The sequence below is a fragment of the Solea senegalensis genome, linkage group LG3 (assembly GCF_019176455.1).
Source record: "Solea senegalensis isolate Sse05_10M linkage group LG3, IFAPA_SoseM_1, whole genome shotgun sequence".
In the NCBI taxonomy this organism is placed as follows: Eukaryota; Metazoa; Chordata; class Actinopteri; order Pleuronectiformes; family Soleidae; genus Solea; species Solea senegalensis.
This window is the reverse complement of record NC_058023.1, coordinates 8,944,944-8,962,105: the sequence shown is the minus strand read 5'-3', so window position 1 is coordinate 8,962,105 and position 17,162 is coordinate 8,944,944. Positions and strand designations below refer to the sequence as shown.

General features: G+C 41.2%; 1 protein-coding gene across 3 annotated transcripts; it reads right to left on the bottom strand.

Annotated features, from left to right (window-relative positions):
• Window positions 1-872: 872 nt before the first annotated feature.
• gigyf1a (GRB10 interacting GYF protein 1a) lies at window positions 873-13,819 on the bottom strand. Of its 3 annotated transcripts, none has more exons than XM_044021388.1 (24): window positions 13,499-13,819; window positions 13,342-13,405; window positions 11,325-11,454; window positions 11,054-11,149; window positions 10,737-10,857; window positions 10,063-10,171; window positions 9,499-9,698; window positions 8,547-8,773; window positions 8,286-8,400; window positions 7,973-8,158; window positions 7,203-7,357; window positions 6,912-7,080; window positions 6,508-6,791; window positions 5,926-6,026; window positions 5,682-5,782; window positions 5,520-5,593; window positions 5,254-5,391; window positions 4,708-4,920; window positions 4,373-4,593; window positions 4,070-4,227; window positions 3,751-3,914; window positions 3,292-3,336; window positions 2,812-2,956; window positions 873-1,794 (listed from the first exon to the last, which is right to left on the bottom strand). In XM_044021388.1, the coding sequence occupies exons 2-24, from the start codon at window positions 13,374-13,376 to the stop codon at window positions 1,727-1,729; spliced, it is 3,255 nt and encodes a 1,084-aa protein (XP_043877323.1). In that variant the 5' UTR covers window positions 13,377-13,405; window positions 13,499-13,819; the 3' UTR covers window positions 873-1,726. The 3 variants fall into 3 exon arrangements, with proteins under 3 accessions (XP_043877323.1, XP_043877325.1, XP_043877326.1); XM_044021390.1 differs by having other exon boundaries at window positions 5,239-5,391; window positions 6,568-6,791; XM_044021391.1 differs by having other exon boundaries at window positions 6,568-6,791.
• Window positions 13,820-17,162: the final 3,343 nt, after the last annotated feature.

Below are 17,162 nucleotides of genomic sequence, written 5' to 3'. Positions count from 1 at the left end.
TGTATATATTCATATATATTTTTCATTAAAAAAGAAAACTCGTCATTATCAAATTGCAACAACGAATAAGTAACACAATATGCTAACATTTCATGCACCATTCTGTGCACTTGCACATTAAGATGCTATTTTTTTTTTTCAGAGTCAGAAACTCGACACCTTTCATTCACAAGTTCGAGAGCTGACAAAAGGCAATGTGATCACACCCCAGGAAAACAGACTGGACTAACCTTTTTGATGGATCACCCCTAGACTGAACTAGAATTATTTACGATACAAACGTACATACTTTACATACACTGTGCTGAGCACTGACACGTCACACCTGCTCTCAAAAAAAGAGTTAATGTCTCAATGGCCACACACCCTATCCAAGTTCTTAGGCACAAATGTGCATTCATACACATACAAAAAAGCACATGTATTCAAAATGAGTACCTGTATTCTTAACTCATTTCTATGACCAGTAAATGAACATGCACTCTGAAAACACACACACACACAAACAAGTCTCATTCAGATGCACACACAGTAACGTCCCTCATGATTCGCCCTGTCTACGAGACCTCGCGGGTCCAGAGACAGCTCCCCATGGGGAAAAGCTAAGGGAAATAAACTAGTGGTGGTCATCATGTTATGAGTGTGAAAGCTGACATTTAAAAATGTGTGCATTTCTAATTCATCTACGTGGGGATGAAGAGCTGGTGAGAGAAAGGATGTGTTGTGCAATTGCCCTCTCTCTCTCTTTCATACTCTCTCAAAACAAGTCCCTGTTTGGAGAAGGAACACAGACACACATTCACTCTGAACATCTCTAGAATTAAAAAAAAGAAAGAAAAAAAAGACAAAGATGGCCTCTTATGTTTCATACATCTTGGTAAGCAACAAAAGAAAAAGGAACATTGTGCAGACTGGTATATTACGGACAAAAACAAACCATCTCACATCAGTCATTCATACACATTCACCAAAAAAATATTCACTTCTATAACTAACCCCATTTGTTTGATTTTTTTTGTTGTTTTTTTATCGTTTCTTTTTTTTAGGCAAGTGCAAATCTTCAAGTCTTTTTATAATCCATTTTTCAATAGCTTTACTTTTTTATATAAACGTAAAAAAAATGCTGAACAAGAGAAATATCAACAGTGTTTGTCTTTCGAGAAAGGATTTGCTCTCTGATAAGGTTTCAACTAAAGGTCCCCCTGACTTTGAAAACCTCACAACCCGACCATTCACCCCACCGACTTTTTCACCACCCACTTCCAGTTGTGATGCCCCCACACACGCGCGCACGCACGCACGCACACACACAGATTGTGTATGCACACATACTGTATGTGCACTGATTCCAGACAATCTCACATACATACACACATGAAAAAAAACTATTCAAATCCCATCTCAATAAAGTGCATTAGTTCAGTATAAGGTGCTTAATCTTTTGAGTGCCAGAGGATACCCATCTTCCTTTTAACCTCACCCCTTTTCACCCCAGTCTCCCCTGCTTAAGTGATCAACTGGTGCAGCAGGGAGCCCTTTTTTTTCTCTCTAGAGGGAAGGAAAGGTCAGGAGGCGCAGATCCAGGCGCCTCCACCCTGCACCTCCCCTCACACGCTGCCTTCCTACCCTCACCCCCGGTTCCCCCAGCAGTGCACATTCGTCATCAGGTTTGTCTGATTAAAAGACAGAAGGCCTCAGGTAGCTATTGCTGCTGCGCGGCGTCACATCAGTAATCCTCCACCATCTCCATCTCATTCAGGCCCGGACAATCGCCCGTGTTGTGGAATGAGTAACCTGCACGGAGGAGGGGAGTGCAGGGTACAGAGAGAGCAGAGGAGGATGGGACAAAAATGAAGCCTAAATGTGAACATCTTGTTTGTCAAATTTAAGAAACAGCTATAAATAACACCACAAATACATTTACATTTGTAAATGCACAGTTCCAACACATTATGACTAAAACAACTATCATTGGTGTCGTGAAAGTAAATGACTGTAGAGTTTATAGAAGCCTGTAGATTGCTTTTTTTAATTTATTCATTTTTTAAAATCTGAATAAAACTACTTTATTTTAACCAGTGGTTCCAAATTCCAGTACAGATAACACATTTGTGTGACCACCTGCTTTCATCTAGTTTATAAGTGAACTATATACCATCTGTGACTTTTTATCTGAAAATTCAAATAAGCAGTTTTAAGTAGGGGGAGTTCAAATGTAAAACTCAACTCTTATGAGTTCAAAATATACAGCCTAGAACCACGCAAGACTGTCTGGAGTAATTACTGTATTGTCCAGAGGAGGGCGCTGTGGGCACAGCTTTGCTTAGATCATGTCTCATGCCCTCTTGGCCAAAAAAACAGTTAAGTGAGGTTATGCTGTGAAAATGGAAGACATTCTCCTTGGCGGACAGTCACGACACCAAAGCAGCATGTGGAAAGTTATTTCTTGTTCTCCAAAGTAATGTACAATATGCAGCCTCAGCTTTTACCTTGTGGTTAGCTTCACACAAGGAACAGCGTGTCATGAAATATTAATTTGTTCATTGTTTCAAGAAAATGTGACAGCCCCATCGGCTACAGAAATACATTTTGGACATAAGCCGAGCTTGGCTGAGTGCAAACTGTCTTTTTTGGCGAGTAAGTTCTACTTTTGACGGGGGAGTGTGTAGAGGATGACTTTTATCTCACGGTTGTGTTCTGCATAATCACAGTGCTAATCAGTGGTCAAGCTATTTGAAGATGGATTTTGGCAATTAAAAGATGAAGGTTTTTTTCTAAAAAAACGTATTAAGTTGTGGTGAAGTCACATACCTAAGATGCTGGGGTCAGAGTGCAGCATCATGGGCGGTTTCTTTTTCATCTTTCCCCCCTGGTTGTCATAGAGACCAGCCTTGCCGATGTGGTTGGCTTGAAACATGGACTGCAGGGTGCTTGGGTTCATACCTCGCATTGAGTCCTTGGGATAAAGCAGAGAAGAGGAGAATTTATCAACTAGGAACTATGAAAAAATAAATTGTAGAATAGAAAATATCAAAAATAACTGAAATGGAAACTAAGAGATGAACAACAATGATTCTGTATGAGTTTTAAGGCCAAATAATGCACTTCACCTTCTCACTTTAGTTTTCTGTAGTGACTTGTATATCCTAATATTTATAAATATTGTTTTATTTTCAAATTCCAACTAATTCATAGGGTTCTAATCCATCGTGTGAGATCATTTAAAGGCATTATTTATACACGCCAGCAGGAGACAGACAACACCACCAATACAGAAACATTAGAGCTTACCTGTAGAGGGAAGTTCATGTTTAGGCCAGCCACTTCCTTTGATAACTATGATCATAAAGAGGAGAGAATGTATTCATACAGGTCAGACTGTAACAGCACACAGTTTCTACTTCAGTCATTTCAAGCTCAGTGATCACTTACATTTCATTATGATAAGCATTTCAAGAGTGATTAGTAGTGCACCATTTGTTTCTGACACGTGCACAGAACGCTGTATCTTTTTTTTAGTTACTGTCAATTTGGCTGAGAAAAACTCATTACAATGAAGATACAGACAAAATGCCATGAAACCCAAACTATTAAAAAGGCACCAATTCACTACCTGGTTAACCTGGTATTTATTGTTTCATGAAAAAAAGAAATAAATAAAAAAGATTCACATGATTTTGATGTTTTGCAGTGGAACCAAAATGATTGTTGATGGACAAGGGGAGAAAGACCTTTTGATCTCAGGCTTACCTGCTGCTGCTGTCTCTGTTGGTTGGCTTTCTGTTTGGCACGTCGCTCTAGAAACTGTTTGGCGAACTCTTTGGCTTCCACTGTGTCCCCTAGGTAGGACCGGATGAAGTCCAGCACTGCATAGGGAGACTCCACCTCCTTCAGGTACGCCACAATTGTGGCAACTAAATAAAGACACAGTTTAAATGTTTAGCAATGGCCAACTGTTGGGACACACACATCTTAGAATTAGAGTTTGCTCCCAACAACAGTACGTTAGTAGAGAGTGAACTTCCCCCATCCTCGCCACTGCTAAATACATAAAAGCCGATTAGCCTACCATCCAGAGAGGAGGTGGAGTTGTTGGCAGAGGTGTTGAGAGCGTGCAGCATCTGTTCACACCAGGTGGTGAAGCCGTCCTGGGGCTTCATGCCCTGCAGCAGCTTCAGCAGCTTCTCCTCCTCCTCTGTCCGCTTACGACGCATCATGTACTGATCACTGAACATCACACACACACACACACACACTATAAGCATGTAATAAAAGCATTTTAACAACAGTGATCTAATCAAAGACAAGCCGATGCTGTAGTTTTAACTGAGCCATCTAACACTTCAGTTCTGTTTATTTAAACTGTGTGTACCTGAGTGATGGGCTGCTGCGACTGTTCTTCAAGCCCATGTTGTTGTTGCTGTTGCCACGCAGGCCGGCTTGGTTCTTCACAGCCTCATCCCACATGCCCATGCTGCCTGAAGAGCTTCCACTGCCACTTTTACCTTCCATACCTCCAGGTCCACCCCACATGCCAACACCATCCACCCACTGCCCACCCATGGAGGAACTCCCCATTGACATGCCCGTGTGCTAGAAACACAGAAATGAATCAGGCTGTGATTATGACAATTGAAGATATGAGCTTTATTATGTCCATTCCTGAAAAATGTATTAACACTACAGTATGAAATCAATTTAACTCACGCGTTCTCTCTGTTGCTGGGCTCTCTGCTGATGTTGCTGCTTCAGAAGTCTCTCTGCCTCCTGCTGCATTTCCATAAGAGCCACAACAGGGGACTTCCCTGTTTTGGAGAGCCCAGAGGAAGGACCCCCACTCCAGCCTGAGCTACCTGCCCCTGGAGCCTGCTGCTGGGGAGCCTGCTGCAGCAACTTCATGATCAATTCCTGCTGACGACACTAAAAGAAAATACAACACTTGTAAACGCTTTTATACTTGGTGACCTGCCTTTAAAACCAAGAGGCACCTCAAAGCTTCACACCCGTAATGAATATGCATTTGATACAGTGATGACTAAGAATAGTCTGTCTAAACTAATGCCAAATGGACATATAATGTCATATAGTGTCAAAAGTGCATGTTATACAGTAAAACTCTGGTTTATCAAATGCCAAGCTTTAACATACAACAATGTTAGATTTTGTTTCTATTATCATTGGCCATATCATATAAATATATGGAAAGGAAAAAGAAACAAAAAAAACAAAAAAAATCACCTTTGTTTGTCTCACCTGCTTGCGTCTAAATAGCTCCTCCTCCTCCCTCCTCTTCTGCTCCTCCTGTTGCCTCCTCTTCTCCTCCCTCCTCTTTCGCTGCTCCTCCTCCTCACGCTTCGCCCTGAGTTCAGCGTCTCGCCTCTCCTGCTGGAGCTTAAAAGGGAATCAACAGTCAAACAAAGTAACAAGCACTAACTGAGGTTACAGTCAATGAGATGACTCCTGTTGATGACGCCTCGTTAGCAATATAAACAATATCTAGTTTCGAGGACTGAACCCACCTTTTGAAGCTGTTCGAGAGTTGGACCCTGAGTAGAAGGATTCATTGTTATGTCCCAAAGACTGGCTTCACCACCTACACGGAAAGTTGAGAGGATTACTTTTGTTGTTTTTGCTGGATGTGTACATAGGCGTAGGGTGACCAGCGGCAGTCTCTGCTGTACCTGACGGCTGTGAAGCTGAGGTATGCATGTCCCACATGGACCCTGTATCTGGCACTGACATCGACCTGTTCATCGAAGGCATCATACCCTGCTCACTGCACCTGTAACAGACATAAACAGGCACAGGCAGGGAAATTTTAGTCAAATTTCCTTTCCAATGAAATAACAGAAATGAGGGCACACATTTATATAAACTAGTCCAGACATACAGAGGGAAACCATCACACATACTCCAAAGGCCCACCTGTTAATGAGCTGGAATAGCTGCTGCTGCTGGAGCTGTTGATAAAGAGCTGCTGCTGCCAGCTCCTGTTGCTTTTTCAGGCGCTCCTGGTCCAGGTTTCCCTGAAAAGAAGAGTGACAGATATTTGCCTCTTCCACACTTAACACACACATGGTTAGGTTTCTCCTATGGTTATTATGTACAATCATTTAAAAGGGAATTGGGGTAACACAAAAACTAGACTTTTTATGTGAACAAACAGTTAACTTCCTTAAAATGAGGTGCACAATGTCAGCTGCAAAATCATAAACTATATCACATATGAAGCAATTATGTTTTAGTGTTACATATGTATTGGAGCCTACAATGCTCTGCCCCAGCCCCAAAATATTTGAAGCTAATATGGTGTAGTGAGTATTACAGTAGGGCATTGCAAAATGTAAATTTCATGGCATTATGAAATCATCGCCACTAGATAAACAGACAAAAAGCAATAAAACAACAGCAGTAGGTTTTGTGTCATGGGGAAACATTGTGTTGTCTTTCAGTTCAAAACTTATTTCATTTCATTTCATTGATTTGGAATTATTTTAAAATAAAAACCTGTCGTTTAGTCTGCATCCTCCCCTCCCCACCCTCTTTGTTGGCTGAGCTCTGACTCACAGTCCCGGAGGGCCCCCGGTTGGGCTGCGGGCGCTGCGTTGGTGGTGGCGGTCTCACCAGCAGGGGCGGCGGGGAGGGCCCTGGGGCAAAGGGAACGCGGCCCCACATCTTGATGACGTCCCCCAGTGGCTGAAAGCCCTCATCACAGCCCCGCTTCACCAGCAGAGTCATGGTGAAGTAGCCAGCCTGGAACCACTCACACATTTCCACCGTGGTGAATGGACCTGGTGGCAGGACAGAAAGACGATTGTACAATCCAAACACTGCAATTATGCATGCAACACTGTATTCATCATCTAAGTTATTAAATCATTATTATTCCATGCTACTGTATAAAAGTGTACCCTGAATTTCCCCTTGTGGGTCCTTGTAGAACCACTTCATGGCTGCCTCGTGTGACAGTGGGAGAGCTGCAGCTGTGTTCCTGCTTTCCTGCTGCTGCTGCAGAGCCTGGGTGAAACACTCCTCCTCCAAAGAGGTGTCCTGCAGTGATGCCACCATCTTCTCTGCCTCCTATACAAACGCACACACATTCAGATTCATTGTATAATCAATGCAATGACCAGAGACAAATCTGAAGTAAAAAAAAGTCAGTGGCTGAAACACAGAGGGACAGACACAGCCGTCATTCTTACCTGCTGCAGGTGCTTCATGCCCTCATCATCCTCATTGTCTCCTCCAGACGAAGGGAGGAGAGGAGCAGCAGAGGATGGGGGTGGGGGAGGCAGACTGGCAGAGGTGGTGGCACCAGGGTTCAGCTGAGTCTTGGAGCCCCCTACTGGAGCCATGTCTGAGAAAAATAAACAAGAACAAACATTAGTAAAACAATGGACCCTATTTTTAGTGTTTCTATTTCTGGAGTAATGGTGTTGGATGTGGGCGGTAGAGCCACCTACTGGCTCTATAACTGATACAGCAGGAACAGCAGATTTAGTAAACAAGATATCAAATAACTGTGGCTAAAACATATCGTATATCAAACCAAAATAAACATGATCACAGAGCCAGGACGAGGATCCAACAGATTTAAATCAGGATGCTTAACTAGAACAAAAAGTAAATTTAAGTTTATATGGTGAAGATTTTGTCAAAAACAATTCTCACTTAGTTGGCAAGATACATTTTTGAATGGTAAAAGCCTTTTGTGGTTTGACAAAGATGCATGAATCATACGACATTCTGGTAAAAATAAAGCTGGCCCATATCATTGTCTTAAATTTAAATATTGTCTTTTCATGCTCTCATCTGTTGAATTAATCATATATTCTGCACATCATGCAGCTTTTTTTCTGAATCATTGTGGCCCAGACAAAATGGAAATGTACTACAATAACTTGTCAGAAGCAGGAAACACCTCATTTGGCACGAGAAAATACTGAGTGATTTGTTTGTTTATAGAATATACCTTCACCAGGCATAGTGTTGGCCTTGACAGGGTGGCTGTTGTTCAGAGAAGAATTATCTACCACCGGGCCTGGATTGCTGGGTTGAGGCTCCACAGATGGAGGGGTACAGTGTGTTGGAGGAGAAGAAGAAGGTGATGCTGGCTTTGCCTCACTATCAACTACAGCAGAGGCAACTTCTTTACTCTCTGGAAGGTGACAGCAAATAGGGAAGGAGAAAATGTAATAAGTGCAACTCAATAACTTTGTAGAAGTGTATACAACACATTGTACATCAATTCTAAAATAATCAGATCAAGGAAAATATTTCCTAACCTTTGTCTCCTTCGGCACTGTTCCTCTCTATATCAGGGAAGCCCTCGTCATCTTCCTCCTCCTCTATCCCCTTAAACTCCAACTCATCCTCCAGGATTGTCTCCTTGCCCCCCTTCTAAACAAGAGAAAAACAGAAGTAGAGGAGATTTTAACCAGCGTGAATGTACTTGCATATGAGGGTAGGCAAATGAAGACTACATGATACAAAAGCATGTCATCAGACATCAGAGATCAAAATTAAAACAATTTACAGTTACAAACCTTCATCGGCATAAAAGCTCCTGAGGAGTCGAATGTGCCCATTTCCCCATCCTCCTCATCTGTGCACCACTCAGGCAGGCCGTCGCCGTCCTCCAGTCCATCGCTGCCTGCACGCCGGCGACTGCCACCATGACCCTCTGAGTCCCGGAAGTCAAAGTCAAACTTCCTCCGACGACTCTCGCCTGGACCAGTGTGGTCCCGCCAGCCTGCTGAGCGAGGACCGCCATCTGACACAAGCAGGCGATTGAACAAAGTCAGAGAAGATACTGATGTGCAACAATCAGCGACATCATCAACATTTAAACTGGTAATATATTCTGAGTTTAAAGGTTGCATCCTTTGTCATCTAGAAATCACACTGTGCTGCAGACATCATTTTATGGAAACAGTAAGATGAGAAATAAGACAAATCACTGCTTCTCAAGTCATTTCATTACTTTCAGAAAGATGTGTAACATTACAGCCTTTTGTAAACCATATAAACTTAAACCAGTTTCAGTCATCACACCTGCTGTTATACTATACTGAAAACCACAGAGTTATACTGATTATACCAAAAGAAATGTGAAACTTGACAAAACTGGTCCTGGCACTGCAACAGGTCAACTTCCTCAAACTTTTCTCTGAGTCCATGTTGTTTTAAACTGCATCACTATCATCTTGACCCACTTAACTGCCTTAAAATCTCTGCCGTGTGATTCACCTGCACGTCTCAGCAAACCACAATGCCTCCCCCCCATTGGCCATATGGCTAAAATAAAAAAACAACCACAGACTGTGCCGCTCTGAAGGGTGAGGAAGGCAGATGTCACAGCTGGAGAAATATGTTGCTTATGTTGCATTAGGTTTTACAAGAACATTCATTTATGAAGCCTGTTCCTGTGTAGAGCTTACATTCCTAACACAAACAAGAGGCAATACAACAATAAATAAACACTTGTATTTATCATACCATCTCTGCGAGGTCCAGTGAGTCTCCAGTTGGTGCCTGGCTCCCCTTCCTCCTCCTCATGCTCCTCCCGAAGGGTACGCCAGTTATCGCTGTCAGCCCTTGTGTACTCCTTCCTCCCTGGACCCGCGGGACCTACAGCATCTTCAAAGCCAGGACGTCCCACCTCCCGCCGCAGCGGCTTCTCAAATCGACGCTCACCCCTGAGGAAAGGAAGGAAATGGGGAGAAAACGCATCAGTTAAGTGACAGAGGGGAGAAAATGCCAACACGCTGACTTCTTTTTTTATTTTCACTATACACATCCTGTTTTATCTTGCATCTTGTCAAGACAGATGCATTTTATCCAGTCTATCATGTAAAAATACTTTGGTTCTGTCTGGGCAGAGACACCTGCAACTTTACTACACGAGAAAAAGAAATGACAATACCATAGCAGATTATAAAAGATTACCACACTTGATGACAGTTCCTCTCACCAATGAAAATATTACCTTTAACACTTTGCAGTCAAACTTTATTTGACCTTTAAAGTCAAATTAAGTTTAACTGCAATGTTTTTTCTTACCGGTCATCCCAGCTTTGGCTGCGGTGAATCTCTCTGGCGCTGCGGCCGAAACCAACCTCCACATCTTCAATACTTCTTTGGTAGAATCCACCTTCACCACGACCTCGTCCTGATTTTTTTACACACAAGGGTGTTGATATTAAATACATTCAACATCTGATCCAAAGACACTGTTCTGATGTGATTTTTTAGGCAGCAAACAAGCCAACCAAGATACACAAACACACACAGCATACATATACACACACACGAACCCCACACATTGATTTGTTTCCTTGTCTATGCTGAACCGGACAGTGAGTGTTGATGTTGGCTTTTCAAATACAGAGCGATGTTCATGCATTAGGTGGGTTCATGAGCCCAGTAGTTTCCACACAGGTGTGGCTGGACAAAAGCAGGACTATTTAGACAGGCCAAGAGGAAGTGTGCAGCATCAAGATGGTGGAAGAAAAGGGGGAAATAAACACTTGAGTGGTTGGCTTGAATAAACTGTTTTAACGTCCCCCTGGATAAGAGCCACAGTGGTTTCAGCCAAAAATTTGGGCAGCATTTCTGTTGCTGTTGGACCCATGCTAGTACCAGTACAAGTGATCCCAGGCTAAACTAGTACAGTCTTGTTTTTTAAATTTTTAAAAATAATATTAAATGTAGGGGAGGTTTTCATGGGTCTCTACCTCGACCGCCTCGTGTGGCCCCTCGTCCCCGGACCACTCCGGCCGGGGCAGCCCCACCACCGACCCCTTTTCCCATGAGCCTCAGCACCGCCACACTGTTCACAGACATGGAGAAGTTTCTCTGCAAAGAGACAATGGAAAGAGCAAAAGGGAGGAATGTGAGGCATGTGAGTGAAAACGGCCACATTTGTCAAGCAACAGCTGCTGGCTTTTTGAGGCAAGGTCCCGTGTTGTCACTCTCGGTGTGACTGACAACACGGGACTGCTTCCCATGAGCAGGTACCAGTGTATTAGAGAGAGTGCGTTGTATGGCATACCTGCTCCTCCTCAGTTAGAGGAACCAGTGCCAGTGGCTGCAAGGGCTCATCCTGCAGGATAGCAGCAAACTCCTTATCCTGCATGTCCTCTGGGACCTAAACACGACAATGACAAAAGATGCTTAAAAAGGGACAAAATCATGCTTAAACCTTTTACTGTATCTTTAAAAAAATTGAGTACAGGAAAGTAACTGGAAGTTTTAAAATACACAGAATAGCTATTTATGTACCAAGTTTTTCTTACTCTGTGATTCTTGAGACGCTTACTCACCTTGTTGTCTTTGATATAAAGTGCTAACATCTCCTCTCGGCCGTAGCGGTACTCGGCCAGCTTGTACTTTGGCATGGCAGGGGAAGGAGGGGGGGACGTCACACTCCCCCCACTGGACAGTGCACGGAGCCTGCGTGAAAAAGATTGCAGAGGTCCTTTAAAATGAAGACTGGGCACTTTGGAAATCAATGTTTCGCACATGAATTTCAAACAAACAGTGCTGGATTCACACTGCAAGACCCGGGTGGAATGTGAAGCATTTCTTGCCGCTTTTAAAAAAAATGCTAGTGTGTATGAATATGACCAGCAACAAGACATGTCAACACAACCGTTTGACAGCTAAAGATCAAATCTTTGAAGCCACATGTTTGCAGCACTTCTGGCTTAAGCTGACATATACTGGAGAAATATCATCATGTATTTATAACTTCATTTAAACCCCCTGTTGGCACATACTACAGAAGAGTAGGCTATTGTGCAAGCATAAAATTAATTTTAATCCCAAATGGAGAGGGAAAAAATCAAATAGCATCCATCTTGCAGTCAGGAGAAAGGAATTTAGTAAATGTTCTGTAACAAATCACTCATCCTCCTACGCAGGTCCCCCTGAATAGACTTGGCTCGACAAAGATGATACATTAGCTTTCCAATCTCAAGATTTCATTTTTAAAAGCTATTACTAGCAGGCCAGTTCCCAAAGCTGGTGCTTAACAATGACTCCATTCACATGCCTCTACAAAGGGTGTCATTGACTCACAGACCCACATCAAAACCATATGTAAGGCAGAGATGCAGAGGTGGGTGTGAGACGCAAGAGGTAAAGGAAAGCATCATGAAAAAGCAGTTGGTAGCATGTGCCATTTCAAAGAGGGCAGAAATAAGTGGAGCAGCTACTAATATGCATAATAAGAGGAATGCTGCAGAAGCACACCAGTCTGGGAGAGAGGAGAAATATTTTTGCATATTTGTTGTCCCTAAATTTGTATTACTGAAGCCATATTTAGCTTTGCACTTTGATGAAGACAAGAATGAAATCGATCGGGTTATCCAGGCTTGTGTTCACTGTGTCAGATTCTTCCACAGCAAATATTGGTCTACCATACTTCTGTACTTTTGTGTTTTGTACTCTACGGTCAACATACCTGTAACGGGCCAAATAATTTGGTATTCAAAAGACCTGCTGCTGTATATGGTGCTCTCTACAGCTTTGTTCAAATGGCACAAGGATAAAAGTGGGTTGCAGGGGCCACAGAGAGGAAAGCAGCTGCAGATGTGTAAAGAAAGAAATATTCTGCAAGGCTGGAACTGCACCAAGAATGCACACAGCATTCAAAAGCCGTTAGAGATGGAGAGCTACCAACCCACCACCCCTCAATTAAGTACTACACAAACATTAACCTAGAACGCAAAGAAACATCAGAGGGACAGAACAGAAAGTGATGAATAGGATCAATGTTCTGACTGGGGAAACACTTTGTCAAAATCAACAAATAAAGGCCCACTGAAGGGCAGGTAAAAACTGTTACTCCCACATGGACAGTTATCATTAGTTTGTTGGTAAACATCCTCTGTGTTGGTAGACTGGAGTAGTAGTGCATGTCGGTCTCTTGAGTGCAGTACAAACATGTATTTTTAAGTGAATCTTCACCATTTTGATTAGCTAGTAGATGTAAAATGTCAGGTAGAAAAAGATGAACATTTGAAAGGCAAACAAATTGAATTTTTGTATTAGTGACTGAGGTTGTTGCCAGTTAATTGGGTAACAACAAACTGGATTGTCCCCATCTAGCTGCAAGTACTGTAGTTAATATACTGTATAGTATATCATTTTTAAGTGGTCCAGCTCTATACAATGGAAATCTGATGTGACTGTAGTGTTGACTCATAAAATTACATCTTCACACTCTTACATCACTGCCAAAAATCTACTGTGAGAACAGTCGTTTGGGTTTCCTTCGGGAAATTTCTCCTTTAAGTGGTATTTATTAATAATCACAAAAGAAATGAGATAAGTTACCATTCTGGGCCGAAGTTAAGAGTCTCAGCAGTCATATTCCTCACGTCCACACAGAACTGAGTATCTGAAGAGGAAAATGATTAGTTAGTGGGTTTTTTCTTGATTTAAGAAAATAAACAAATATTAGCTAGCAGAGGGATTAATGTGCCTGCCTTACCCTGTCCAGAAGATCGGAGCAGGCTGGACTGGGCTGGACCAGGCGAGAGTTGGCTGGCTTTAGTTAGGCTTAGGTGACTAGAAGGCTGAGTGGTGCTTAAGCTGTGGTCACAGAACTCCCCAAACACACAGACACAAAAAGAATAGCTGCCAGTTTCAGGTGCTTGAGGAATATCAGGTTATCAGGTCCTAACTAAGTAAGGAAGGGGGTTCAACGATAGTTTGGAGAATGGAAGCTCCTGCTACTCACAGCTGAAAAGGGTTGTTGAACTTAAAAAGAAACAAAAAAAACTTAGAAATTAACGACAGAACAAAATAAAAACAGGTTTGCTAGTTATATTTCCTTTCTTTTTTTGTTATATTTCTTTTCTTGTTTTTTTTTTGTTTATTTTTAACTACAGCAGTTATATCTCACAATAAAGTTAAAAATATGAGCTGGTTCATCAAAAAGGTAACGCAGGAACTAAATAACAGCCAAAACAATGAAACAGGCTGCTGGAACAGCTGCCTAGAGCAGACGCGACACACACTCCCCGTCTCCTTTCCCTCTCTCCAGCCGGGCCTTTTTCTCTCACTCCAACAGAAATGTGGATTGACGGACAACCTCCAGGTAACTCCTTTATTTCCTCCTCCCTTTGCACCACTGGGGAAAAAAGTTTGAGAAACAGTATCAGAGAACCGGGATAGTTAAAAGGAAGATGTTACAAGTGTTCAACTAATAAATTAGCCACTAAGATGCACTGTTAAAAGCTTGACAGTTTTCCTCTGCTGTTATTGGAATGGAAATATATTTTAATTTTGTGATGTTTAGCACTGACAAACTATTTTCAAGCTAGAATACATTGGCCAGACTGAAAGATACAGGCCCAATTCGATCAACAGTACACAGCATAACTATTTCTAGTTTAGTAATGACCATTGGTCATTGTTTTAGCTGCTCACTGTTGATTTTCCATCCAGATATGTACAGTCTATTTCAATGATGTTGTGAACCAGCTGCTTCTCAATACATGCAGCTGGATGGGGACAATTCTAGAATTCCATGGTAACTAAATCAATTACCAGCAAAGTACAGTTCAACATCTAACATAAATGCAGTAGCGTTGTTGCATGAACATCGCCTCCTTATGTTCAAAAGTCAACACGCCACATCTTTGAATGCAGTTCATTCAAGTTACACTGGTGTCTTTGATAGATAGTCGTGTATCTACTAAACATAGATTTTTTTGTTCATAGTCACAAACAGATTGTGTTAATTTAATTGGAGCACTGCTTCTAATAGAAGGTGCGATTTACACAACTTCTTGGGGTGGGAAATGTGCCATCATATGTGCTGCAGTGACGATGTTATTCCTTATCACCATCTTAAATTAGCTTATAGTGTTTCTCAGACTTCCATTGAATTTATGGCTGTTGGTTTTGAACATTTGTTTCATTATGCTCTAGAATTCTGTGTATGGCTATATCATCAGAAACTAAGGGGATAAAATCAGTGAGGGAGAAACTAGTGTTTTTTTCTTCTCTCTATTGCTCTTCTGAATGAAATAAGCTGATACTATAACTTCAGCACAAGATAGTCTACATTATAATCAAACCATAAACCAATCAGTTGTATTGAATTTGAACTTCAGCCTCTTTATTCTTAGGAATAATATTTGGATGGTATTGGGGTACCATACATTTCACATTATTGACATTATATGGGCAGCTCATTACAAACAATTAAAAACAAATTGAACATCTCACTTATAGATAGATGACATGGTGATTTTCAGTGCGAGATGATAGGGAGTTTAATATTCAGTGAGTGTGTCAGCCTTGTAAATTAGCATGCCCCCCTGTGAACGCATTCCCTGATTCATAGAATTCAGTAATGAAGCTTAGATTTGATTTATCTTGCAGATTTCTTTGGCCTGGTATAAACTACGACCACAATAATTAATCATTTACTTGCTTATTATTTGATTACTCTATCATTTGTCAACTGTTTTGATCAATCGGTTTGACTGTTGCTTTTTTAAAATTGAAACGGGTTTTTATTTTTCAGCTACTTTAATGTGAATATTTTCTCACTACAAATCCTAAAGGAACATTAGTTAAGTTTAAGGGAAATAAGACTGTAGTAACAAATGATGTACAACGTGAAATTATTTTGATGTGATTCATATTAACAATTTGGATTTTAGGAAATACAAACTCAGACCCTAAATCATTTCATACTTATGTTTCTATATAACTTCCCTATCTGCTGGAGATCACTCTGTGTCCTTTAATTTCTAGTCTCTTCAGACCAGTTTGCCACAGTAAAAAATCATGGCAACAATGATCACATCCAGGAATTACACTATATTAGAAATAACACTGACTGGAATCATCTGGAGAACATTGCTACTTCGATATTGTTACTTCATATTTACCACACATACAAACCAAACAAATTACAATAAGCATTATGATAGAACAACTGAGGAAAATACTCAGGAAACTGCAGCAGATAACTTAGAAACACAACTTTATCTACATCATGTTGAGGCTGCTATTTCGTCACATAGCTGTAGACTTCTGGTAGAAACATGCAAAAAAAACTCATAACTGGTGTGTTCCATCAACTTTGCACTGAGAAAACCGAGACATGGTCAGGAAGTTAAAATTGGGAGGTTAACTTTGTTTGTTTTAACCAGCATCATCCATTTGTCTCACTGTATACTGTAAAGTGTACTGCAAAAAAGGTAAAAAAAAACAACAACATTCTGGGTATGTAGGTTACGATCAAAGGAAGAAATGATGAAATGAAAATTCTGTGGCGATCCAAACACATTATTTCATTTATAAACAATAGTTAACCTTGGGAGATATGTTTGACATTGACCATTTCCTTCATTGATTAATCTATTGAAAAATGTAATTAATTGACTGTTGAACCTTGAAATGAAGACCAAATGTCTCGTTTTGTCTACAAACCAAAATTGTTTAGTTATTCTACCAATGACTTAACGTCAGAATTGCTGATAAGCAATTTCACAATAGATTAATTATCAATCGTTGCAACAATAAAAAAAAAACATGTCAAAGTACCTTCAAGATACTGTGTAGTTTGGTCCAATATGGATCAATTTCCGGATCTGAAGCAAAATTACTAATTTGAGAAAACAGTTCCCAATATCAAATGAAACACCATTGCTTTCAAAGTGAATAAACAACCTCTCTTGCAATAGCACAAAGAGTATCAATGGAATGTAGTGAGAGTCGGACACGGATTGACATTGACAGAGAGTGTCTCTAGTTTTAACGAGAAGCAATGTATTGATCATTTACCCGTTATGTATTTCAAAACGTGGCGGGACAGCGTGGTTTGTCAGAGTGCAGTTTGTAAAGCCATGCTAATGCTAACTTCACACACATTTTAACTTACACAAACTGCACGGAGCAAACGACTTAGGGGTAAAACTGGCTAAAATATTGACAAAATAGCTCACGTTGACATTAGCTACCGTCAGTGATTGCGGACCACTTTCGCAACCATATCGCTCGCCTCCAAAGCCTTTTCCTGCACAGAAATGTGTTGGAAATGTAAGATTGAATCGCGGTTGAACGCCATGTGGCTCGGTATATCGTAATTCACTTGCATAACAGAGTTGAGATTTGCTAGCTTGCTTCCCAAACTA

Excerpts from the sequence above, each read along its gene's own strand:
- gigyf1a (XM_044021388.1), bottom strand. The coding sequence starts at position 13,376 with ATGACTGCTGAGACTCTTAACTTCGGCCCAGAATG. Across the intron at positions 4,228-4,372 it reads CGCAGCAGCCCATCACTCAG|TGATCAGTACATGATGCGTC; the intron begins GTACACACAGTT and ends TGTGATGTTCAG. Across the intron at positions 2,957-3,291 it reads ACATGAACTTCCCTCTACAG|GACTCAATGCGAGGTATGAA; the intron begins GTAAGCTCTAAT and ends CTTTATCCCAAG.